Source organism: Kogia breviceps, chromosome 2 (genome assembly GCF_026419965.1).
Source record: "Kogia breviceps isolate mKogBre1 chromosome 2, mKogBre1 haplotype 1, whole genome shotgun sequence".
NCBI lineage: Eukaryota > Metazoa > Chordata > Mammalia > Artiodactyla > Physeteridae > Kogia > Kogia breviceps.
In genome coordinates, this window is record NC_081311.1 from 47,871,461 (window position 1) to 47,898,555 (window position 27,095).

Sequence of the window (27,095 nt, forward strand, 5' to 3'; positions counted from 1 at the left end):
GCTTTGTGTCATGAACAGGAGGAGCAAGTCATCCACCCCCACTCACCTCTAAGCATTGGTGCCTGACCTCCACTCATCACGTGAAATATTTCCATGGTGGAAAGCAAGACCTCAGATTGAAAGTCTCGCTTCTGTTGGCCGGTAGCATTGTCTGGAGAAGCCTGGAAGTAAACCCTGGACTAAGACAGCAGCCACATGGCCACGATGTCCACTCAGTGCCCACCAAGTCCCTCTGCCTGGCCCCTATGCTAATACTGCCACTGCTGGGAGTTTGGGTTGCCAACAGCTCACAACTGCCCCTTCTCTGGGGCACTGTCCTCTGCTGACCAAACTGCCTCAACCGGGAAGCAATGCCTACTTCCTTGGGCAAGGAGGCAAGGTGTGGGGGGCCCACAGCCAATGACCACCTGTCAGGTGCCTTAAGGTGGGGCCAACTCTGGGATGCAGATAGTGCACTACTGCTCTGATCCAGGCTACTGCTGAGACCATGTCCTGGCTAGGTTCTCCCCTGTTCTCCTCTGCATCCCTTCTCTGCTTTCCTGAGAGCACTGCCCCCCAAAAATTACTTCCACAAAATCCCTGTCTCAGGCTCTGCTTCTAGAAACCTGGCTAAGACCTGCCCTCATTCATCTATTGACTTGCTGCTTGGTGAGCTCCCTGCTCTGCCGGGGCCTGTGGTTTCCAGAGGATGCCCTCCCACCAATCACTGCAGTGCCAGGAGAGGTTCCTGACCACCAGCCAACTGGCATGGACAGGCCTGGATGAGCTCTCTCAAGAGATCAGCCCTCAGGTCTCCCTGGGCACACCCCACCCTCATGGTGCCCATGCCCTCCCGGTGCCCATGCCCTCCCACAGAGCCCAATGACACCCTTTCCAACCTACCTCCAGGAGCACCTCCAGTGGCAGCCACTGCTTGGGGTTGGGAGCCCCAAGCAAGAGCTCCCTCAAGAGTAGCTGCATGAATTCCCTCAGCTGCTTCCGGGTGGGATGTGACTCAGCAGGAGCCTGCAGATCCTCCTCGGTGCTGTTGCCTTCAGGCTCAGCCTCAGGACTGCTGGTGTCCTGGGTAGACTCAGTCACGGCCCCCTCAAAGACAAGAGAACCCCAGCATGAGCAGCCTACCTACTGCCTCAAAGCACTCTCACATCCACCTCTGAGGTGTGCATGGTGGGATTCTCATCAAACCCATTAACATGTAAGGAAATTGAGGCTCCGAGGAGGTAGGCAGCTCGCCCAGAGTCCCAGGGCTCAAAGATGGCCTGCTGTGGTCTCCAAACTCCAGATGGGTGGGAGTGGTGGGCAGAAGCTGGGCACAGAGCAAGAGAGACCTGCAGTGCTCAGCGAGGAAGCCCAAGATGTATCCCGTGCAAGGCACTTCCCTCCTCGGTGCCACAGCTCCCCATCAGTCAAATAGTAATGATGGAAAGGAACACACAAAGATGTGTGAGGATGCAGTGAGAAACAGTGCATGTAGCAATGACTGGCCCTGGTGTATGGTCAAGATAGCTGGTTCCCACCTTCCTGTGGGGCCTTCACTTTACTGCCTGCCAGGCTCTGCTGATGTTGACAGATAGGACCCTCAGGTGGAAAGAGAAGTAGGACTTCAGCCAGTCCTGGCGTCCAAGTCCCTGAAGTGCGTTGGCCTTCACTTTCTCAGTTTTACATTTATAAAAAATATTGGGAGATAAATGAGATGGGGGTCATTAGCCCAGATACATCTTGGAAGACATGGAGATGCTGGGAGGCCAAATGACACGCCCAAGGACACGTGGCCAGGGATGCCTGACTCCCGGCCCATGAACTTTTCATGCAAGTTTATCTGTTGGTTTCTCCCTTGGCTCATTCATAAAATTAATGCAGCAATTCTTAATTAAGCCATAAAATGAATTTAACAGCACCTAGGGAAGTGATGACTGCATTAATTAGTGCCATGTGGCCTTGACTGGAAAGATGCCATATAAAATCACAGCAAATCGAAAACCTTTTGGCCACCAGCCTTCTGCATGCAGGAAAGTCTGTCATGTGTTCTGTGCAACAAAGGCCTTTCGGAGCTGACTTGGAGCTGAAACAAGGCAAGGAGCTATGGGGATAAGAGCTCTGGAACTGGGGCCTGTCTCATCCACAGTAGGCTGGGAGGTGACTTTGGGCCAGGCCCTCCCTCAGGCAGGAACTATTGAGTGTGGGGAGGAAGAGCCCTGGGTCAGAGTGTGCTCTGTGGCTGCTGGTGGGCAACCAGCTGGAACCCTGACTCAGCAGATGGCGAGCCTGGCCTGTGGGCAAGGGGCTGAGAAGGTCAGGCCATTGACTTCAGGGCCCAGCCCGCTCCAGGTGGGGGGAGTGGTGAGGGGCAGTCTGTAGGGTTGCCTGCCTGGCTTCTGGGTGGGGGTCCCATCCCCCACCCCCTTCAGTGCTGCTCACAGTGCCTTCCTTTGCTCTTTTTTTTTTTTTTTTTTTTTTTTTTTTTTTTTGGTATGCGGGCCTCTCACTGTCGTGGCCTCTCCCGTTGCGGAGGGCAGGCTCCGGACGCGCAGGCTCAGCGGCCACGGCTCACGGGCCCAGCCGCTACGCGGCACGTGGGATCCTCCCGGACCAGGGCACAAACCCGTGTTCCCTGCATCGGCAGGCAGATTCTCAACCACTGCACCACCAGGGAGGCCCCCTTTGCTCTTTATTGCATCTTTTTTTACTTACTTTTCTAGTATGTTGCTTTAGTTGACATTAACCCATCAAACTATTTTATCTTTTTGCAAATCTTCTAGTCTTTACATTTTGTCTTTTTATTAAAACTAAATACTCAGATTTTATTAGGTCATTTAATGTTATTTTAAACTGACCGATGGAAAGGACATGGGCTTTGGGGTGAGAGACTGAGGTGTAAATCTTGGTTCTGTCACTTATTAATCACATAAGCTGTGGCATGTTTCATCTCCTCAACCCTTTTGTGAGATGGGTCTCATCGTCCCACTAAACCAGGAGGAAACCAGTCTATGCCGCTTCACCTCCCTGAATCTCCCCTGCCCCTTTAACACCTCCTGAGTCAGGGCATGCTAGGGGATGTGAAGCACCAGGCTCAGGACTGTTGTAGGTGCTCAGGCACCACGAATACACTTCTAGAAAAGAATAGCTAAAAGAGCAGGTTCATTCACTTGGTCATTTAGCAAATAATTACAGAGAAAATATTACCTGACCTCACTGTGCCTGGCATGGCTTCCAGACCCTCTACTTACCAACATGCCTAGTGTGTTCCTTTGGCTACAGTTATTGATTTGTAGATAGGCGTCGCTAATTCACTCTCCCTGGCTGGGTCTCACCTCCTATTCTATCAAGGCGGGTGATGAGCAGATTTCTGCTCTTCCTCCTCCTGCACCTGCCTTCACACCTGTCCTCGCCTGCTCCTCTCAGGTCCCAGATGCTCTTAGCCCACTGAGCCCCCTGATCGGCTGGGACTGGCTCTTGCTCTCAAACTCACTCACATCTCTTCCTGTAGCGCCCTCTCTACCCTCACACTCACACTTTGTCCTCAAGACCCAGTTGGTCCCTCTGCACTCCCAGCTGGGCCTTGGCAAACCCTCTGATTGAAAGATGCCGTGGCCTGCAAACAGGACAAGTGTGCTGCAAAGAAGATGGGACACTGTGACAGTTCCACCCCTCCCCTGGCTGGGGCACTGGCCACAGGTTTCCTGGGGTGGAATCTGTTGTTTCATATGATCAATGTGTGGGTATTCCATATAAAATTGGACTTGAACTACCATCAAATTTCTCATTACTGAGATTCCTGACGACTCAAAAACTTATTGATTCTCAGAGCCAAAAATGACCTGAAGCATCATCTCATAAAGAGAAGGAAAATTACCCGAGTTGTTTACTTAAGGTTTCAGCTAAGTTGCCTTAAATGTATTTTAATTTGGGTAGGGGTGGGGAGGAATTTTGTCCTTTGCCCTTGAAGGGTGATGACGCTCACCCTTGCTCTCACCGGGGTAGGGCAGAGGCATGTCCTACCTGATGGGTTCCCAGGGGGAAGGTGACTGCAGCCAAGGTCTGGAGGAACTCTGGGGCCCGCCAGGCCGGATCCTGCGGGTAGGTGCTATGCACGAGGCCAAGGAACTGCAGCACGCTGGCTGGGAATGTCTGTTCCCAGGCGCTGTCTCCAGAACCTGTCGAGGGCTGATCAGGGACACACTTCATGAGAGGCGGTGCGTGGGAGCATGACTTGGGGCTGCATAGGAACCAGAAGATTTGAAATCTAGGGAGATGACCTCCTTTTTGAGACTCTCAACAAGACACCGTACTGCAAGACACCTAAAACCGTGGATGAGAACAGGATACTGGGCACCAATTGAGGACGGGTTTAATATGCGCAGGACTGCTCTAAGGGCTTCACACGAATCCCTCTTCTCACCTCACAACAACCCGCTGAGGCACGCTTTATATTTACCCCTCTTTTACAGATGGGAAGACAAAGACACAGAGACGTTAAGCAGTATGTTAAAGTTCAACCAGCAGATAAGGGGCAGAGCCAGGAGTTGAACCCAGGCAACCTGGCTATAACGTCTGACTGCCTTCCCCGTACTGCCTCTATGTGGTGTGACATGGCCTCTGTGCTCAAGGAACTTGCCAATTAGGGTTGATGCCAGCCTTCCCCAGCTCAATGCTAATGCTCCCAGTTACAGACCCCGGACAAACCCTGTCCAAGGCTGCCAGGGCTTGAGGAGCCCCTTCCCCACCAGCCAGGGCTCTGGAATAGATCATGTTGCACTGAAGTGATACCCAGTACCCTGAGGGGACCCAGGCACCTGTTTGCCTCAAACCATAACCTGGTCTTGGCCACATGGCTGAGCCTCCATCATGGCTGCACACTAGCGCCTTGCTGGAGCCCAGCTCCCTTAACCAGCTGTGCCCAGTCACTCTTTCTGGACACTAACTCTAGCCTCAGTGTGGCCAGCTGCTGCCTGAGGTCCTTCTCTGTCCTGGATGGACAGCCTGGAACTTGAAAATTGAGCAACCTTAATATCAGGGTCATTCCCTACATAGCCACGCTAACAACTAGACTAAATGACCCTCAGCCTACTCCTGTGGATGTTATTGGTGGATGTCGGGTCTTCCTCTTGCCAGTTCCTCACCCCCAGCCCCTCCCACTGCGGCTTCCTCATTTCCCAACCAGCCTGCCTCGAGTCCTGGCCCCGTGTGCATGAGTTCGCATGTCCTGTTTACCAAATAGGTACCAGATGTCTGGAACTAAGCTTCATTCTAGAAAACTCAAACCTAACAGAAGAAAGAAAGGCAATATGTATGGGACAACTAGAGAGAGGTGTAAAATCTCATTCCCGAGATCCTGTGAGGGTTTGGTATGAGCTGAGCAGGCAGGCAGAGGAAACCTGCTTCTGAAGTCACCTGCAGCTGGCTCCTCCACCAGGTTCATACAGCACGATATTAGATTTAGAGGGAGTACCAGAAGTCAGAGTTCAGAGAGCTTTTTCTGGAGCTAGTTGGCCTGGTTTGAATGCTCCCTCTGCTGCTTACTAACAGTGTGGTTTTGCACCATTTTCTTTTTTTTTTTTTTTTGTGGTACGCGGGCCTCTCACTGCTATGGCCTCTCCCGTTGCGGAGCACAGGCTCCGGACGCACAGGCTCAGCGGCCATGGCTCACGGGACCAGCCACTCTGCGGGATGCGGGATCTTCCTGAACCAGGGCATGAACCCGGGTCCCCTGCATCGGCAGGCGGACTCTCAACCACTGCGCCACGAGGGAAGCCCTGCACCACTTTCTTAATCCCCCTACACCTCCAGTCCCAACTCTGCAAAACAAGGATCATAATATGACCTATTTCATAAGACTGTCATGAGGATTAAGTGAGACATTTTAGGGCTTCAGGCTTATTTTCACAGTGATTAGCACAGGGTAAATACAGAGGAAGCTGGGAGATAAGGTCAGATATAGAGGACTTGGACTTTTGGAAGAATTTGGATTTGATGTACTAAGAAACAGGCATCCCCTGAAGGTCCTTAGGCAAGGTAGTGCCCTGGAATGAAATGCTAATGCTGGACACACGTGCCTCCACCGTACCCTCGTTCTGTGACCCTGCCTGAGTGAGTTAACCTCCACAGCTTCAATGTCTATATTTGCACAAGGGAGAGAATGCTGTCTGCTCCCAAGGATAGGTGCACATAGTAGAATGGCTAACATCTACAAGACGACAATGTTAAATATTGACAAGGACCAGGAGCAACTAGAACCTTCCCAGAATAAGAGCTGGTGAGTGTAAATTGGCACTTCACTTTGGAGAACTATTTGGCAATATCTACTAAAACAAATCGTGTGCAAAGATTATAACCCACAGCTTCACCCTGCGTATACTTCCTACAGAAAGAAGTATGTATGTCCATCAGAAGATATGTACATAGCAGCTTTATTCATAATATTTCCAAATGAAAACAACCCAGAATGAATATATAAATAGTGATCCATTATCACAATAAAATACTACTGAACAATAACAAAGAATGAACCAAGATGGTGGAGGAGTAAGACATGGAGATCACCTTCTTCACCACAAATACATCAAAAATACATATATATGTGGAACAACTCCTACAGAACACCTACTGAATGCTGGCAGAAGACCTCAGACTTCCCAAAAGGCAAGAAACTCCCCACGTACCTGGGTAGGACAAAAGAAAAAGGAAAAAAGAGAGACAAAAGAATAGGCGCAGGAGGGGACCTGCACCTCTGGAAGGGAGCTGTGAAGGAGGAAAAGCTTCCACACACTAGGAAGCCCCTTCACTGGTGGAAACGGGGAGTGGGCGGGGGGGGGAAGCTTCGGAGCCACAGAGAGCGCAGCAACAGGGGTGCAGAGGGCAAAGCAGAGATATTCCCACATGGAGGATTGGTGCTGACCAGCACTCACCAGCCTGAGAGGCTTGTCTGCTCACCTGCTGGGGCGGGTGGGAGATGGGAGCTGAGGCTTCAGCTTCGGAGGTCGGATCCCAGGGAGAGGACTGGGGTTGGCCAGTCCCCCCTGAAGGGGGCTAGTGTGCCACAGCTAGCCGGGAGGGAGTCTGGGAAAAAGTCTGGAACTGCCTAAGAATCAAGAGACCATTGTTTCGGGGTGCGCGAGGAGAAGGGATTCAGAGCACCGCCTAAACGAGATCCAGAGAAGAGGGCGAGCCATGGCTAACAGCGTGGACCCCAGAGACAGGCATGAGATGCTAAGGCTGCTGTTGCAGCCACCAAGAAGGCTGTGTGCAAGCACAGGTCACGCTCTACACCTCTCCTCCCGGGAGCCTGTGCAGCCCGCCACTGCCAGGGTCCCGTGATCCAGGGACAACTTCCCCGGGAGAACACACAGTGCACCTCAGGCTGTTGCAACGTCACTCCGGCCTGTGCCGCTGCAGGCTCACCCCGCATTCCGTACCCCTCCCTCCCTCCATCCTGAGTGAGCCGGAGCCCACTAATCAGGCATTCCTTTAACCCCCTTCTGTCTGGGCAAATAACAGATGCCCTCAGGCAACCTACATGCAGACGCGGAGCCAAATCCAAAGCTGAACCCCAGGAGCTGTGCGAACAAAGAAGAGAAAGGGGAATTTCTCCTAGCAGCCTCAGGAGCAGCAGATTAAATCTCCACAATCAACTTGATTGTACCCTGCATCTGTGGAATACCTGAATAGATAATGAATCACCCAAAAATGAGGAGGTAGACTTTGGGAGCAACTGTAGACTTGGGGTTTGCTGTATGTGACAGACTAGTTACTGACTTTTATGTTTATCTTAGTATAGTTTTTTTTTTTTTTTTTTTTTTGCGGTACACGGTCCTCTCACTGTTGTGGTCTCTCCCGTTGTGGAACACAGACTCCGGACGCGCAGGCTCAGCGGCCATGGCTCACGGGCCCAGCTGCTCCGCGGCATGTGGGATCCTCCCGGACCCGGGCACGAACCCGCATCCTCTGCATCGGCAGGTGTACCCTCAACCACTGCACCACCAGGGAAACCCTTAGTATAGTTTTTATTGCTTGTTATCCTTGGTGGATTTGTTTATTGGTTTGGTTGCTCTGTGTGTTTTTTTATTACTTTCTAAATTTTTTTATTTTAATAATAATTTTTTAAATTTTTATTTTAATAACTTTATTTTATTTATTTATTCTTCTTTCTTTTATTTTTTGTCTCCTTTCTCTTCTGAGCCATGTGGCTGACAGGGTCTTGGTGCTCCAGCCGGGTGTCAGGCCTGAGCCTCTGAGGTGGGAGAGCCAAGTTCAGGACACAGGACCACAAGAGACCTCCCGGCCCCACGTAATATCAATTGGCAAGTGCTCTCCCAGGGATCTCCGTCTCAATGCTAAGACCCAGCTACCCACAACAACCAGCAAGCTCCAGTGCTGGACACCCCATGCCAAACAACTAGCAACACAGGAACACAACCCCACCCATTAGCAGAAATCCTGCCTAAAATCATAATAAGTTCACAGACACCCCAAAACACACCACTGGACACAGTCCTGCCCACCAGAAAGACAAGATCCAGCCTCATCCACCAGAACACAGGCACCAGTCCCCACCACCAGGAAGCCTACACAACCCACTGAACCAACATAACCCACTGGGGGCAGACACCAAAAACAATGGGAACCAAAAACCTGCAGCCTGTGAAAAAGAGACCCCAAACACAGTAAGTTAAGCAAAATGAGAAGACAGAGAAATATGCAGCAGATGAAGAAGCAAAGTAAAAACCCACCAGACCAAACAAATGAAGATGAAATAGGCAGTCTACCTGAAAAAGAATTCAGAGTAATGACAGTAAAGATGATCCAAAATCTTGGAAATAGAATGGAGAAAATACAAGAAACATTTAATAAGGACCTAGAAGAACTAAAAGCAAACAATAATGAACAACACAATAAATAAAATTAAAAATTCTCTAGAAGGAGTCAATAGCAGAATAACTGAGGAAGAAGAACGGATAAGTGCCCTGGAAGAAAAAATAGTGGAAATAACTACCACAGAGCAGAATAAAGAAAAAAGAGTGAAAAGAATTGAGGACAGTCTCAGAGACCTGTGGGACATTAAATTCACCAACATTCGAATAATAGGGGTCCCAGAAGAAGAGAAAAAGAAAGGGACTGAGAAAATATTTGAAGAGATTATAGTTGAAAACTTCCCTAATATGGGAAAGAAAATAGTCAATCAAGTCCAGGAAGCATAGAGAGTCCCATACAGGATAAATCCAGGGAGACTCACGCCAAGACACATATTAATCAAACTATCAAAAATTAAATATAAAGAAAAAATATTAAAAGCAGAAAGGGAAAAGCAACAAATAACATACAAGTGAATCCCCCTATGGTTAACAGCTGATCTTTCAGCAGAAACTCTGCAAGCCAGAAGGTAGTGGCAGGGCATATTTAAAGTGATGAAAGGGAAAAACCTACAACCAAGATTACTCTACCCAGCAAGGATCTCATTCAGATTCGATGGAGAAATTAAAAACTTTACAGACTAGCAAAAGCTAAGAGAATTCAGCACCACCAAACCAGCTTTACAACAAATGCTAAAGGAACTTCTCTAGGCAGGAAAAACAAGTGAAGGAAAAGACCTACAATAACAAACCCAACACAATTAAGAAAATGGTAATAGGAACATACATAGCGATAACTACCTTAAATGTAAATGGATTAAATGCTCCAACCAAGAGACACAGACTGGCTGAATGGATACAAAAACAAGACCCGTATATACGCTATCTGCAAGAGACCCACTTCAGACCTAGGGACACATACAGACTGAAAGTGAGGGGATGGAAACAGATATTGCATGCAAATGGAAATCAAAAGAAAGCTGGAGTAGCAATTCTCCTATCAGACAAAATAGACTTTACAATAAAGACTTTTACAAGAGACAAAGAAGGACACTACATAATGATCAAGGGATCAATCCAAGAAGAAGATATAACAATTATAAATATTTATGCACCCAACATAGGAGCACCTCAATACATAAGGCAAAGGCTAACAGCCATAAAAGGGGAAATCGACAGTAACACAATCATAGTAGGGGACTTTAACACCCCACTTTCACCAATGGACAGATCATCCAAAATGAAAATAGTAAGGAAACACAAGCTTTAAATATGCATTAAACAAGATGGACTTAATTGATATTTATAAGACATTCCATCCAAAAACAACAGAATACACTTTCTTCTCAAGTGCTCATGCAGCATTCTCCAGGACAGATCATATCTTTGGTCACAAATCAAGACTTGGTAAATTTAAGAAAACTGAAATCATATCAAGTATCTCTTCCAACCACAACACTATGAGACTAGATATCAATTACAGAAACAGAGCTGTAAAAAAAACAAACACATGGAGGGTAAACAATACACTACTAAATAACTGAGAGATCACTGAAGAAATCAAAGAGGAAATTTAAAAATACCTAGAAACAAATGACAATGAAAACACGATGACCCAAAACCTATGGGATGCAGCAAAAGCAGTTCTAAGAGGGAAGTTGATAGCAGTACAATCCTACCTCAAGAAACAATAAAAATCTCAGATAAACAACGTAAACTTACACCTAAAGCAATTAGAGGAAGAAGAAAAAAAAAAATCCCAAAGTTAGCAGAAAGAAAGAAATCATAAAAATCACATCAGAAATAAATGAAAAAGAAATGAAGGACACAACAGCAAAGATCAAGAAAACTAAAAGTTGGTTCTTTGAGAAGATAGAAAAATTGATAAACCATTAGCCAGACTCATCAAAGAAAAAAGGGAAAAGACTCAAATCAACAGAATTAGAAATGAAAAAGGAGAAGTAACAACTGACACTGCAGAAATACAAAAGATCATGAGAGATTACTACAAGCAACTCTATGCCAATAAAATGGACAACCTGGAATAAATGGACAAATTCTTAGACATGCACAACCTTCCGAGACTGAACCAAGGCGAAATAGAAAATATAAACAGACCAATCACAAGCACTGAAATTGAAACTGTGATTAAAAATCTTCCAACAAACAAAAGCCCAGGACCAGATGGCTTCACCGATGAATTCACTGATGAACATAGATGCAAAAATCCACAACAAAACACTAGCAAACAGAATCCAACAGCACATGAAAATGATCATACACCATGATCAAGTGGGGTTTATCACAGGAACACAGGATTATTCAATATGCACAAATCAATCAATGTGATACACCATATTAACAAATTGAAGGATTAAAACCATATGATCATCTCAATAGATGCAGAAAAAGCTTTTGACAAAATTCAACACCCATTTATGATAAAAACCCTCCAGAAAGTAGGCATAGAGGGAACTTACCTCAACAAAATAAAGGCCATATATGACAAACCCACAGCCAACATTGTTCTCAATGGTGAAAAACTAAAACCATTTCCACTAAGATGAGGAATAAGACAAGGTTGCCCACTCTCACCATTATTATTCAACATAGTTTTGGAAGTTTTAGCCACGGAAATCAGAGAAGAAAAAGAAACAAAAGGAATCCAAAATGGCAAAGAAGAAGTAAAACTGTCACTGTTTGCAGATACCATGATACTACACATAGAGAATCCTAAAGTTGCTACCAGAAAACTACGAGAGCTAATCAATGAATTTGGTAAAGTAGCAGGATACAAAATTAATGCACAGAAATCTCTTGCATTCCTATACACTAACGATGAAAAATCTGAAAGAGAAATTAAGGAAACACTCCCATTTCCCACTGCAACAAAAAGAATAAAATAGCTAAGAATAAACCTACCTAAGGAGACAAAAGACCTGTATGCAGAAAACTATAAGACACTGATGAAAGAAATTAAAGATGATACAAACAGATGGAGAGATATACCATGTTCTTGGATTGGAAGAATCAACATTGTGAAAATGACTATACCACCCAAAGCAATCTACAGATTCAATGCAATCCCTATCAAACTACCAATGGCATTTTTCACAGAACTAGAATAAAAATTTCAGTTTGTATGGAAACACAAGAGACCCCAAATAGCCAAAGCAATCTTGAGAAAGAAAAACGGAGCTGGGGGAATCAGGCGCTCTGACTTCAGACTATACCACATAGCTACAGTAATCAAGGCAGTATGATAGTGGCACAAAAACAGAAATATAGATCAATGGAACAGGATAGAAAGCCCAGAGATAAACCCACACACATATGGTCACCTTATTTTTGATAAAGGAGGCAAGAATATACAATGGAGAAAAGACAGTCTCTTCAATAAGTTGTGCTAGGAAAACTTGACAGTTATACGTAAAAGAATGAAACTAGAAAACTCCCTAACACCATACACAAAAATCTATTCAAAATGGATTAAAGACCTAAATGTAAGGCCAGACACTATAAAACCCTTAGAGGAAAACATAGGCAGAACACTCCATGACATAAATCACAGTGAGATCTTTTTTGACTCACCTCCTAGAGAAATGGAAATAAAAACAAAAATAAAACAAATGGGACCTACTGAAACTTAAAAGCTTTTGCACAGCAAAGGAAACCATAAACAAGACGAAAAGACAACCCTCAGAATGGGAGAAAATAGTTGCAAATCAAGCAACTGACAAAGGATTCATCTCCAAAATATACAAGCAGTTCATGCAGCTCAATATCAAAAAAACAAACAACCCAATCAAAAAATGGGCAGAAGGCCTAAATAGACATTTCACCAAAGAAGATATACAGATTGCCAACAAACACAGGAAAAGATGCTCAATGTCACGAATCATTAGAGAAATGCAAATCAAAACTACAATGAGGTATCATCTCACACTGGTCAGAATGGCCATCATCAAAAAAATCTACAAACAGTCAATGCTGGAGAGGGTGTGGAGAAAAGGGAACCCTCTTTCACTGTTGGTGGGAATGTAAATTGATACAGCCACTATGGAGAACAGTATGGAGGCTCCTTAAAAAACAAAAAATAGAACTACCATATGACCCAGCAATCCTACTACTGGGCAAATACCCTGAGAAAAACCATAATTCAAAAAGAGTCATGTACCACAATGTTCACTGCAGCACTATTTACAATAGCCAGGACATGGAAGCAAGCTAGGTGTCCATCGACAGATGAATGGATAAAGAAGAGGCACATATATACTAATGGAATATTACTCAGCCATAAAAAGAAACAAAATTGAGTTATTTGTAGTGAGATGGATAGACCTAGAGTCTGTCATACAGAGTGAACTAAGTCAGAAAGAGAAAAACAAATACAATATGCTAACACATATATATGGAATCTTAAAAAAAAAAAAAAAGGTTCTGAAGAACCTAGGGCCAAGACAGAAATAAAGACCCAGGTGTAGAGAATGGACTTGAGGACACAGGGAAGGGGAAGGGGAAGTTGGGACGAAGTGAGAGTGGCATGGACACATATACACTACCAAATGTAAAATAGATAGCTAGTGGGAAGCAGCCACATAGCACAGGGAGATCAGCTCGGTGCTTTATGACCACCTAGAGGGGTGGGATAGGGAGGGTGGGAGGGAGACGCAAGAGGGAGGGGATATCGGGATATCCCCTCATTTCGTTATACAGCAGAAACTAACACAACATTGTAAAGCAATTATACTCCAATAAAGATGTTTCAAAAAAAAAAAAAAAGAATGAACTACCAGCATACATAATGATGAGTGAAAGAAGCCAGAAGCCAAAGAGTACATACTATAGGATTCCATTGATATTAAGTTCAAGAACAGGCAAACAAATCTATGGTTACACTGTGCAAGGGAATAATAGCAAACGAAGTAAAGTTCCAAGCAAAATAAAATAAACTGTTTGAGAAAGATATGTTAGCATTATTCACTACAATTATATTTCTGACCTTTTTCTCTTATCCTTCCGGGTTTTGCCTTTTAGATTTTGATGCTTGTCTACCATATTTGGTAAATGATGCTTTCATGGCAGATATCTTCACTGAACCAAAATAATCTTCCAGTGACTTTGCTTTTGTTATATGTTTGTTAGATTTCAGAAGACTGGGTCTTGTTTTTTGACCCAGTTTAAGGGTCACATCTGTTATACGACAGTTAAGCATTTTATGTTTGCTATTATAAAGTAAATGTTTGGCCTTATTTTCTTACTTCCCTCAGCATACTATGCATTTTCTTTATTTTAAATGCTTTCATGTTATTCCTTTGGTTTGCTCTTTCTAAATAACATTGATTTAAAAAGGTAACAAACTCTCTATGGTGCAAACAGAAAATAAGCATTTTTTTCAGGCATCCCCACATTAGTTGCACATTAGGTCTACAAGGGAGCCATGAATAAGTTTTCCAAAGATGGAAAGTGTAAAGATCACATGTCCTGACTAGGACAAAACTAAACTGGAAATGAATAACAACAATAAAAGAAAACAAAAAATTTAACTACATGGACATTGAAAAAGATGAATCAAAAAGGTTTTTAAATCTGCAATCACAGAAACTCTAGAAAACAACAAAAAATTAAGATGTCAAATATCAAAATTTTAGAACCAGCCAGAAAAAAATGAGGGGAATGATAAATATATCCAAAGTGGGTTCTTTACAAATCCACAAGTCCTCAGCTCCTTAAGTAATGGGAGAAATGAAGAGAGAACATGGACTTACAAATTAAGAAGAGGAGGGAAATAATCACACAGAAAATTAAATGAATTAAAGGAGACCATTCGTGCAAACTGAATAAATGGGAAGATTTTTTAAAATACCAATTACCTAAACTAGGTGAAGGAGACATTTAAAAGCCTAAGTAAGGCAATAATGGGAAAAATTCAGGCCCCAAAAGTTTCATAGGAACAATTTAAATAATATGAGTCATGGATTTAACATCATCTTAAATAAAAAGAAAGGAGAGAAGTCTTTTTTTAGTAAAGCTAGCATAATGCTGATATCAAAACCTGACAACATATAACATAAAGAAAACCACAACATAATATCATTTATAAATATGAATGCAAAATCATAAATTAAATATTTACAAGCAGAATAAGGAAGTATGCTAAATGAATAAGAACAGAGTGACAAAGTGAGATCTTTGCAAGAATGCAAGGAAATCTACTGATATAATTCATCAGAGGTAAATGTTTAAAAGAAAAACCCATCTGATCATCTAATTATATGCTAAAAGAGTATTTAATAAAAATTAAGTACATTCCTGTTTTTAAAAAGAGCAAAAAGTTTGATCTATACTTTCCAAGCATTATCAACAGACACACAGAAAAGTTGGCAAAAGGTGAAACATGCAATTCACAGTAAAATAAATAGATATGGTTAATAAGCGTATGAAAATGCTATCAATTTCAGTGATAATAAATGCAAAAGAACTCATCTATGAAATCTTCATCAGTTTGGCCATGTCATTGAGGCTGTGAGGACTGGGCCAAGCCCATCTATAGAGGACGGTAGGATGTGTGTTAGGAGGAATGTACATGTATAATGTCTACTGCAACCTTCCTGAGAAAAAGAATGCATGAAGTACACCTTGACCCACTATCCCACATCCTGGAATTTACACTAAGGAGGTCATCAAACTAGAGGGAAAGGACGTCTGCTCGAGAAAGTGCATTACAGTCTTTTGATAACAATGAACATTCCGAGAAACAACAAAAATTTCCACCTTCAAATATAAATGATTCCCAACAAAATGTTGAGAAAAAAAGGCAAAGGGAATTTATGTGGTCTGATCCTCTAAGGATATGGTATACATTATACAGAATATCCTTCCAGAGAGGTGTCTGGCAGGATATTCCACTAAAGTTCACAGTGGTTATCTCTGGATGGGAGTGATTTCAGGTGATTTTTACTTTCTACTCTTTTTCTTATTTAAATTTTAAAGGTAATCATGCATCATTTTACAGAAGCAATTAGGTTTCCCCACACATCTCAAACCTCCAGTTGCCTTTAGAGTCTATAGAATGAAGCCAGAATTTTTCAGCCTTTCATGGGTGTTCTTGTTACCTGGCCCTCAATTACTCCTGCTCACAGGCCACGTGGCCTTTGCCTCCAGGTCTAAGATAACCTCTCCACCCACCTTCAAGGTGGACCTTGAAGGCCTGAATCAAAGGCTCTCCATGTCATGTCTGTAGCAGGCGGGCATCTGTCTTCTCTAAGACAGGTCTCTCTACCTCATGGGTCCCTCACTCAAGAGGCCCACCTGTCCTGGTAGAGGTGAGCTGCTTGAGGGCAGAGACCCCTTTTCCCCCTCCACAGGGTCCCTGAAGCTCCCGATTTAAAGCAGTTGCTCAGAAATGTTCCCTTTGACTGGAGTCGTTAAATCTCCCAGTGAAGAAAGTCAAATGTTTAAACAAATAGAAAACAGATGTCTTCTGGCAAGAGCCCATAAACTCCACTGGGGACAATTAGGTTGGGCTTCCCATTGAGCACCTAAGTTATCACCTTGCCTCTTCTATCAAGATTTCTGAATAATACCTGCAAATTATCAGCACTACCGGGAAGCTGCTGGGAAAAACCAAGGTTGACTTTTCTGAGCTTGTCTTCCCGTCAGAACCCCCTCTCAGCTTGTGGGGAATGGGTCTCACCTGGCTCATGGTGGCTTTCAGCATCTCCAGGAGCAGCAGAGCACCTTCAGTGCACAGCCCAGCCCGGAGGACTTCTTCCCTGTGGTGCTTATGCAAGAGCCACTGAAGCATGGCATCCAGGCTGTCCTGAAAGAGGAGTCAAGGGCTGTAAAGAGACCAGTGGCTACGCAGCAAGGGGACCAGCTTTCCAGCCAGCACACAGCATTTCCCAGGGGCCCCAGTGGGAAAGGCAAAACAGCACAGTAGCAGCCCAGGTGGCTGGTCCATTCAGGGAGCTTCAGCCCACTAATGGGGTATAAGGGAAACACACACCTCCAAGATGGTGCTGAAGACCCACCAGCAACTGGTATCGAATTTAGTTCTTTTGGTCTGACATCACAAATACTCAATCTCCCAATCAATTTTAATGAATTTTTATAAATGAGGTTATAGAAAATGTGACAAATTCAAAGGCTTTAGGGCAACTGCAGAGTGCAACACAGAGAACACGGGGTTGACAAGCAGGACGATCTGACTTTGCCTCTTTAAAAACTGGGCTTACACAAGCTATTCAGCCTCTTGGCAGTTCAGTTGCCTTCTCTATGTAATGAAAATTACATTATCTGCCCCCATGAGATTGTTATAAATATCCAGGAAAATAAAATATGTAAAAGATCTATCACGGGTCCTGACATTCAGCAAATGTTTGTTTCCTGCAATACAGTCTTGGAAAAATAAAAATATAGGGTTTTGATGAACTTAACACAGCATATTAAGAACTTTATTTTGAAGTGTGATCTCTAATACTATTAGCATATATCAAGATTGAGATAGGTCAAATATAAGGATGTACGAGAGGTGAATTTTTTAGCCCTCTATTTGCAAAGACGTGCCCCTCCACCCATGTCAACTCAGTGCAGTTTAACTCAACTCTATCAAGACCAAAAAACAATTTCTGAGTCTGTCTGTCAGGTGCCCAGGAAGGTGAGTAAGAGGCGGGGTCTATTTTTGAGGTGCTCAGTATCTAAGGAGAGAAGCAGATGTAAATGTGCGGGTGCCATATAAGGCAAAGGTGAATGCATGATGAGGCCCAAAGAGGAATGGTTCCTGTTGTCTAGGGAGTCTAAGCAGGAGGTGGCATCTGAGCTGAGAATTGAGGGAAGACACCTTTCCAGACAGGTGATGGCAGGAGAAAGGGCTCATTAAAGGCCCAGAGCAGGCAAGGGCAAAGCAGCTGGTCTTACTGGGGAGGTGACTCAGGAGGATCACAGCATAAAGGGCCAGCGAGAAAGGAAGCTGGGCTGGGGAGACAGTCAGACATCCAATCAGGAAGGGTTTTGATGTTGGCTGGGGGACTCTGAACGTGATCCCACAGGAACAGGAGCCAGTGAAGCCTTGAATTTGGTGCAAGTCGGTGAGTTAGTGAACAAGAGGCTGGTGAGAAGGTATATACAGTGAGTGTAGACTCCTCTTTGGAGAAAATTGGCCAAGGAAAAATAGGAGAGTGATAAACAGGACAGGAGCCGGTCAAGAGTGTGAGTCAAGGGGGCAGCTTCTGGTTTTAGGTGGGACATAATTTATCATACTTATGGTCTATGAGGAAAGAGTCAGTAGAAAGAGATGCCAAAAATATAGAAGAAGGGATAATAAGGGGTGAGGTCACTCGGGAAAGGAGTGGAAGGAATCCAGACCAGCCCTGAAAAGGTGCCCTTCCAGCAACAGTGGAGAGAAGGTGATAAAGAGGGTCATGGAATATACAAGTGGTGGAGGGTGGGGTCCTGCAGCAATGCCCCCTTCATGGGGACCTCTACTCTTACCATGACGTAAGTCATCTGAGCAAAGGGTGTCTGTGGGCCAGAAGGCTTGGGGCATGTAAGGGTCATACTAGAATGCAGGGGAAGAGCAGGGGCATTACTAAGGTAAAGGGACATGTTTCTTTGGAGGAGATAAACTGAGGCTCTATGTCTGTTATGGGAGCAATTCACCTCCCCGTGTTGCCCCCGCCATCGTGTGATTTCTCTAGCTGTGCCCAGAAGGAGAAAGACTTAAAAGAGGAACTGATAAAAACAGATACCTGCTGGGAGGGACATGAGAGGCAGAGGCTGAAGAAGTGAAGGGTATTTGAAAAGCTAGCCAGGGGTGGGACTGCTAGGGAAGGAAGTAGGTCAGGACGAAAGCTGGAAAACATGGAGGAAGGGGAGGGGAGTCTTAGGGACCTGCCTTGGTCATACAGAATCAGAAAGCCAATTGTGTCACTCCATCCCAGGAACCCCAAGAACCTACTTTGGGCCCGTCCATCAGCTCTGTAAGTGGTGTCTGTAGGAAGAAGGTGGACATGATGAGGTAGACTTCCGGAATATGAACATGGTGGGCCAGAAAGTCACTCAAGACTTGGAACCCAGGAAGCAGGCAGGGGCTCTGGTCAGGCGTGGGAGGGTGGCTCTTCAGGTTATCTATTATGAGGGGGAGGGGCACAAAATCCAACTGAGAAAAATTGCTGTTGCTTCTGGTCAAGGTGAGAATCAGGCGCAGAAAAGAATCCCCTACCACCCACCCATCCCACAGAGATGCCAGATGGAAATATATGTCATACATACTGGAGCACAAGAAAGTACTCAACAAGAATTTTTCCTATTCCTGACATGCTCATTCATTCGTTCAAAACCAGATGCTTATTTGGTGTCTACCACCTTAGAGGCAATAAGACCTCTTTGTATAAGGCAATAAGAACATAGCGTTTTGACAAAATATACAGAACCCCAGGCCTTTATCAACTACTTACAATGTGGTTGGAGGGACAGACTTTACAGAATTAAATACCTAAATAAATATGTATAAACGATGATAAGCACTATAAAAAAAAAAAAGGGAGTATAACAGAGGTGCCCTAATCCATACGGGACTCTCCTCTCCTAGAGGAAGTAACATTTGAATCAAGAGCTGAAGGATGAATCCACATCAAACAGGAGAGCCATGCTGGTACTGAGGGTTGGGGAAGCATCCCAGGAAGAGGGAAAGAGCTAAGGAGGCTTTGAGGAATGGGAAGAAATCCTCAGCATCTGAAGAGCAGTGAGGCCATGGTGGGATCCTAAAAAGGAAGTCAGAGGGGGCTGGGGCTGGTGGGAGGGAAGGGGTCAGGGTTAAGGTGATCCTACAGCACGGAGCTGTGAAAGCCCCAAGCAAGTCCTGGCAGGTCCTCACTCACAGACCACAGGGGGCACCCTGCCTCCCGGAGATGACCACACACTCACCCATCATGATGTCCACGCCCTCGGAGCTGCGTTCCACCCAGGACCCCGCAGACAGGCCATCTTTAAATCGCCCGCGGAGGGAGGGATTTGACAAAAAGTGCAGCAGCAGCTTCAATCCCAGCACCACTGTGCTGGGGTGCACATGGCCCTGCACGAATAGCAGGAACCAATCGGGCCCCAGATTCAGAAACACCTCTTCCTTTGTCCTGCGGGGGGAAGGGGGTCAATAAATGCTATAAATTACCTCTCAGCCCATAAGCAAATGACATGTCCAGAAAATTCAAATAACTTTCAGCTTCACTAGTCACTTAGAAAAGGCAAATTAAGTTTAATATGTGGATATCACTTAGCAAAGTACATGCTACATTTTAAAAGATCGGTAAAATGAAATGCTGGCAAGGTTGCTGTGAAATAGATGAATTTGCCTATTAATGGCTGAAGTGTAAGTTAGCCAAAGCTTTTGAAAGCAGCTGGAAACTATGTACCAATAGATGGAAAAATATGCAGGCCCTTTGATAGCCCTACTCACTAATATTCATGCCTACACAGTGTCTGAATGGCCACCCATCTAATTACATCAATGCAGTCACATAAAACACATAATGGTTACTGAACTCCCTTTTTAAACACACTGTTCAAAACTAATCTAAATGGAATAGTCCAATATTTATGCACCTTTATTGGCTTAGACAAAAAAATACATGTTTAACTGTCACTTTCAAAAATGAATTTTAAAACAATGAGTCTAGAGAATACAGACTTGCTAGAGGGAAAGGGAGGGCAGGGAGATGGGAAGCCAATCCTCAGGGGCAATGGTTCAGCAAAGGACAGCCTCGTGAGAGCCAGGGAAGGATCCATCCTGGCTGGGCAGTGTTCTCAGCACGAGCTGCCAGATGAGGCATGGTGAGGGCATGGCCACTAGAACTAGGAGTCAAGGGACCATCTTCTCTTCCAGTCATGTCTCCGTTTGCTAACTGGATGACTTTGGCAGAGCTCTTGATGAGTTCTGGTCATCTTCCTTCATTATGATGATGATGAGGAGGAGGATGTTGGTGGTAGTGATGATGATGGTAATGAGAATGGTGGTGGTGATGGTGATAGTGGTTAGCTGATGGAGTATTTATAGTATCCCAGGCACCATGCTCAGAGCTATCCACATATTAATTTCCAACTATGGCAGCTGCTATCTTAATCTTCATAAAGATGAGTAGAAGAGAGACATAGAAGGGAGGCTTAGGTAACCTCCCCGAGGTCCCTGGGGGACAGAGCTGGGATCTGAACCCAGGAGGTCTAGCTGTCAGAGTCCAGGTGCTTAAGCACTACACTATATTCCTTTTCAAAAAAGTGAAAAGGAAGGGACTAGCTCATCTCCAAGGCATCTTCCAGTTCTACCATGCTTTGATTCTAGACACGTAAAGACTTTTTAAGCACTATTTGAAAGGCTGTTTTACTGAGGGGTAACTCCCCACCCTGATTCTTCCTTTTCCCAAACACACGTACACACTAAAATGTCAACTCAGTGAGAGTAAGGATCCACACTGTCTTTCTCAGCACTGCATTCTCGGAGGGAGGAACGGTGTCTGGCACACAGGAGGTACCCAACAAATAGTTCTTGAATTAATGACTCCAGAGATGAGATAAAGCAGGCAGTCTGAGAAAGTTAATGGAACTTTATGATTACACGTTTTTTTTTTTTTGAAAGTTAATGGAAGGCAGACACTTCTTTTTCTAACTTGGAAAAATAACTAAATAACAGTAAATAGCAGAAGAATTTGGCAAGCCTTTTCCTTGATAGATGTTATTTAGGCTAACCATTTCTCCATTCTATTGTCTGCCAAGTATAGGACATCAAAATCGGTAATTATCACAACCGCCAAAACAATAACAATGACACTATAGCAATGGTGACAAAAAGCGTTTATTGTAATTACACCAAATCTGTTTTGAGTTACTCATGCCCATTTAACGTTTGCATCAGAATATCTTAGGGCAAGGTCTGCTTTATTGGGTGGAGAAAATATAATTTTCTTTCTGACTAGTGCAGAAAACACACTGCAGAAAACCAACTCAGAGATGCTAAACTTTTCGTTAAGAAAAAGTTTTAATACACACCCTGTATGAAGTAGCCTCATGCCAAATCACTCTTTCTGGAGCTACTTACTCAGAGGACAGATGAAGTCGGGAAGAAGATATTACACTGAGCAGCATCTCCAGCAACTGGTTTCTGAGCCAGATTGTCTTTCCAGATGTTTGACTTCCAGCTACAAAAAAGAAAATTCAGATTTGAGAAAAAACGCATGAAAAGAGACATAATATTTGCTGCAGTAAGCAATCATATTCACCAAATGCTTAGTTCTCCCAGGAGTTGAGACATGGATGGGACTTGAAATTTTGGCTTTCAGTTCTAGATTTCCATGCAATGCTTAAAAAGAATTTCAGGAAATGTTCCTAAAGTTCCCTTTAACTAGAGATGTTTTTGATGCTCCCCAGTCCCCACCCCCCACCAAAAAAAAATCCTGAAAATGATAAGGTCAAATTCTCCTTCCAGGAGAGGAATTTTTAAAATTATCATAGGCTGCAACATTTCCTGAGCACCTACTACATGCTGGGCATTATGCAAGGCACTGGGGGCAAAGAAGTGAAGATTATTATGATCCTTGATCTGAGTTCCTGCTCTCAATTTGTTTCTAGGCTAGATCTTTGGCATGTCTATGTTGCACTAAAAATAGAGCTTGAATTGTAGCAAGAGGTATATGGATCCAACGGAAGAAGAAACTTTACTTCTGAAGTGTTATTATAACCCTGAAGGCCATGTAAATATTGTCTTAATAGAAGATGTTTAGTGAGATAAAAGTTTTAGCGTGGAGTCCCTATGAGAAGAAGGGTTGATGAAACAGTACACTGTTGTCTCAGTATCCATTCATTCTTCGCCTTGGTTAGCCAGTTATTTTACCACCAGTTTGGGGCACACCCACCATGCTGTAGAAACAGAACTGATGAGGCAGCTTGGAGAACCGGAGTCAGAGTCCCCTCTATTTGGATTCTGGCCCCATCTCTCATTAAGGTCCTAATCTCTCTGAGCCTCCGTTTTCTCATCTGTAAAATGGGAATAGTAATTCCTACTTTTCAGGATTGATCTAAGGATTAGAGATAATTTATCTGGATTGAGTAACACTATCTAAGAGAATCTTTTGCGGTAAAAGTGTTCTCTATCTGTCCTGTCCAATGCAGTAACCACTAGCCTCACATGGTTATCAAGCACTTGGGACAAGGTTAGTGTGACTGAGGAACTGAATTTTTAATTGCATTTCATTTCGATTAATTAGAATTTAAACTTAAATGGCCATGTGCAGCTAGAGGCTCCCATCTTGGACACAGCAGATCCAGAGGGCCCAGGGCAAAGCAGTCAGCACTTGTCCCCCTCACATTTGCCCTAGCAGAGGGAATCTGGAACACGATGTAGCTGCTGTTCTGAGTCTGGTTAGGGAGAGAGAGACTCAAAGAAACAAATCACAGACCTTTGCATGAGATTAAACTCAAGGCCTCTAGAAGCACAGAAGAGATGACTTAGCCTGGCTTGAGGGACTGGGAACGGCTCGCCTATCGGGGTGAGATGGGGTGGGGGCGGGGCAAGGGAGGCACTCCTGCAGAGCGAACATCACCTGCAGAGCATGGATGGGCGGGCAGACCGTCACACCTTAGCACGTGTACGTGCTTCAGAGTGTTGAAGCTGGGGCTCATCAGGGGAGCAAGGCAAGGGCTGGGGCATGAAGGCTCCCACCTGCTGGTCTACAGGGAACTGAGTGTTATCCTGGAGGCCTTGGAAGCCATTCCAGGTTGTGAAGGAAGCACATACAATTTGCGTTTATTCGTGACCATAATCATAGAGCTGTGACCTCATAAGCCACCGTGTGGGAACAACAGCTCGGCTGTGGGTGCCTTCCCCCTCCTCCCCCTCAGACTTTCATGCACAATGGCTCCACAGCATGTTCCTCTCAGGGCTGTCATGGGAGTTGTCCTGCTGCCTTCAGGCTGGAGCCTGGGAAAGGTCTTCTCACCGGGCACGGAGGGGTCCAGGGCTCCGTCCACGCAGATCTGCCTCTCGTTCACCGATGAAGGCTTGAGGGTGTACACAACAAACAGCCCGATTCTTAAGACAGAAAGAGGACACTCTCAAATGTGGGCTCAGCCCCTGTCTCCTAAACACACGTGAAGGTTTTCTACAGTGATCCACCTAAATGCGGCTTCAAGGCGGGGTTTGAGGGGAATCGCGTTATTCTGTGATCAATGTGCTATTTCCAAAGACTTCTCAGATCTGTCAGGATTCATCAGAGCAGCTAACTCTGGCTCTGCCAGCTCAGCAGAACAAACAGTGATGAGGACAGAAAAGGTGAAATGTCCTGCCAGCGGGGACTATCCTTTGGGAAGTCTGCAAAAGGCAGGCATGTTGGGTCGTTAGTCGGTGAGGATGCCTGTGCTTACGGAATTTCTGGAGTTCTTGGCACAGAAGGTGTGTTCGAGCACCACGGAGCGGTGAACACACAGCCCTGCTGGGGAGTCTAGCGGACCCACCCCTTTTTTCAGCTCTCCGCCCTGAACAGAGAAATTCCTAGGAGGTTCCAAGGAAATAGAACCTGCTGCTGCAATGAAGGGGCAGTGCTGCTGGGCTGAGCGTGGTCAGGAGAGAGCTGGCGCCTACGTTCCCTCATTAAACAGCCCCGAGGCTCTGCCCTTCCCCCTGGGGAGCTGGCGCAGTACCTGCACAAGTCCTGGAGGTTGAAGTGGCCCCTCAGCTGACAGCCTAGGATGGCAATGATGGTGGGTATCTTGGAGGGGGCGAGGCCTGGCTCGTTGAAGAGGAAGACGAGCTTGGGAATAAGCCGCGCCTGGTGAGCAACTTCAGCATTCCGGGGTCCTTCCCTGGCGAGCCCAGGAGAGAGGCAGTAAAAGCTTTTACTGGAATGAACCAAATTTGCCGTGTTTCTGCTAAAAAGGTTCCACCGGCTGGGCTTGCTCCATGGCCCTCTGACTCTGATGCGCTCTTGGCAACTCGTCAAAACGCTGTCAGACACCCATCGAATATGTGTGTGCCCAGTGCCAGAGTCACTCGGGGATGAGCCTCCCGGTGCCCTTCCACACGCCCACCCCCACCACCCCTGAAAACTGCCTTCAAAGACAAACCCCAGCTATTGACTTTTAAATTCCAAGCCTCAGGGAAAACTAATGCTGGTCTCAGAAAACTCAGAACAAAGAGAGCAGACTGGAGTGTGACCGCGGAGCACCGGAGCACCGGAGCGCGGGCTCCGCGAGCCCATCTGGGTGTGCGTCTTCCTGCCCACCCCAAACCACAAAGTGGATGAACACGCCGCTGAGAGTCAAAGGGGGAGAGAGACAGAATTCAAGCCTCCGCACTCCCTCTTTAGGATAATCGCAAATACAATTTCCAGTAAATTCTACTCCCCCAAAGAAAACAGCTTCCAAGGTGAGTGTCCGTCTCTTAGAAAACAACAGGTACAGAAAGAAAGTGGAAAGTGAGAAAGAAAATAAAGGTGGAGGAGAATGAATTTGGGTGGATTGCTCCTTCTTGAACTGTCTTTTCAGTACTACTGTGTTGAATTCTGCCGAGTGCCACATCTCTGATACACAAAAGAGGCAGAACCAGCCCAGTTCTGCGTGTGACTTGCTCTCATGGGCTCAATGGGAAGATGTGCATTCATCACCTATAAGTCCCCACTGTCCTTTGTGCTCTTTCTAATCACAGCACTGAGTAGCCTGCTCTTCTGTATTCCTTCACCACAGGGCTATGTCTTGTCCTTTGAACTTCTAGCACTAAGAACTGGTATGGAATGGAGTGGGTTTATAATAGATAGTCCATCATGAACGGCTGCATGAAAAGACGGCTGCAAATACATTCAAAACACTGAGGTCCTAATGATCTCCAGAAGAACTGACATGTGAGGAGGCAGGTGGGGGGGGGGTGTGCACAGCTTTATTTGTAAGGAAGGAGGTGGATTGATAGGTTGGCACCCCTGCCTCTCTTCTCCCATATTCTGATCACAATCCCTGGTTTTCCTTGGGAATTACCTCTTTCTAACTCCCCTCCACCCACTCCAGAGGGGAAGTCATGCTGCCTGGCCACATGACCCAAGATGGCCCCGTGAGACTCCATCCTATTGCTAGGACTATCGAGTGAAAAAGAAGCCTTGTCTGCCGCTGTGCTGAGCAGAGGACATGCTGTGAGGAGGCCCAGCCAGAATGAAGTTAGCACAGAAGAAAGCATAGATGAGACCAGGGACAGATCTCAGATAAAGTAATATGAGCATCATCCAGACAACATGTGAAGATCTGCCTCAGTCAATTGTATGAGCCAATAACTTTCCTCTTTCTCCACTTTCCTTTTTTCCCCTCCCTTTCTTCCTTCCTTAAGTTGGTTTGAGTTGTATTTCTGCCTCTTGTAATCAAAAGAGCCCTGACTAATTAAAAAAGTGACACTCAGTGTGATGGCATTTGGAGGTGGGGCTTTTGAGAGATGCTTAGGTTATGAGAGTGGAGCCCTCATGAATGGGATTAGCACCCTTATATTCTTTTTTTTTTTTTTTTTTTTTTTTTTGCGATACGCGGGCCTCTCACTGTTGTGGCCTCTCCCGTTGCGGAGCACAGGCTCCGGACGCGCAGGCTCAGCGGCCATGGCTCACGGGCCCAGCCGCTCCGCAGCATGTGGGATCTTCCCGGACCGGGGCACGAACCCGTGTCTCCTGCATCGGCAGGCGGATTCTCAACCGCTGCGCCACCAGGGAAGCCCTAGCACCCTTATAAAAGAGACCCCAGAGAGTTCCCTCACCCCTTCTGCCATGTGAGGTTGTAGTGAGAAGACAGCCAACTATGAACCAGGAAGTAGGTCCCCACCAGACACTGAATCTGCCAGAGCCTTGACCTTAGACTTCCAGCCTTCAGAACTGTGAGAAATAAATTTCTGTGATTTGTAAGCCACCCAGTCTATGGTATTTTCATTATAGCAGCTGTGTAGACTAAGACAGACATGCTACCGCCTGGGGACCCAGTGCTCTGGGAAGGGAGAAGGCCATGGTTGCTGACCCACCAGCTGTCCTGTCCTCTCAGTCCCTGTTCTTGGCATGAAGCCTTTGACTGTACCGCCAGGCTGCCAAAGCCCAGCTTACCTTGGTGACTGAAGGATTTCCACAAGATGGGAAAAGAGGGAGAGCTCCAAGTTGTCCGCAGCATTCATCCAGAGCTGGAAGAGAGAACAAACACAGTGAAACCAAGGTGTGTGGAGAGAAGGGTTTCCAGGCAGCGTGAGCAGGT

The 27,095-nt window shown here is 45.4% G+C and overlaps 1 protein-coding gene across 1 annotated transcript in view; it reads right to left on the reverse strand.

The window, feature by feature from the left end:
• The window catches only part of WDFY4 (WDFY family member 4), a 275,410-nt gene that overhangs the window by 143,901 nt on the left and 104,414 nt on the right, over window positions 1-27,095 (reverse strand). The window contains exons 25-34 of the mRNA XM_067025200.1: window positions 26,951-27,024; window positions 24,531-24,692; window positions 23,831-23,922; window positions 21,934-22,033; window positions 19,773-19,978; window positions 18,805-18,974; window positions 16,543-16,668; window positions 4,000-4,164; window positions 883-1,086; window positions 47-161 (exon numbers count right to left, since the gene is read on the reverse strand). Coding sequence (XP_066881301.1) covers window positions 47-161; window positions 883-1,086; window positions 4,000-4,164; window positions 16,543-16,668; window positions 18,805-18,974; window positions 19,773-19,978; window positions 21,934-22,033; window positions 23,831-23,922; window positions 24,531-24,692; window positions 26,951-27,024 — 1,414 coding nt within the window. The remainder of the gene's footprint in view (window positions 1-46; window positions 162-882; window positions 1,087-3,999; window positions 4,165-16,542; window positions 16,669-18,804; window positions 18,975-19,772; window positions 19,979-21,933; window positions 22,034-23,830; window positions 23,923-24,530; window positions 24,693-26,950; window positions 27,025-27,095) is intronic.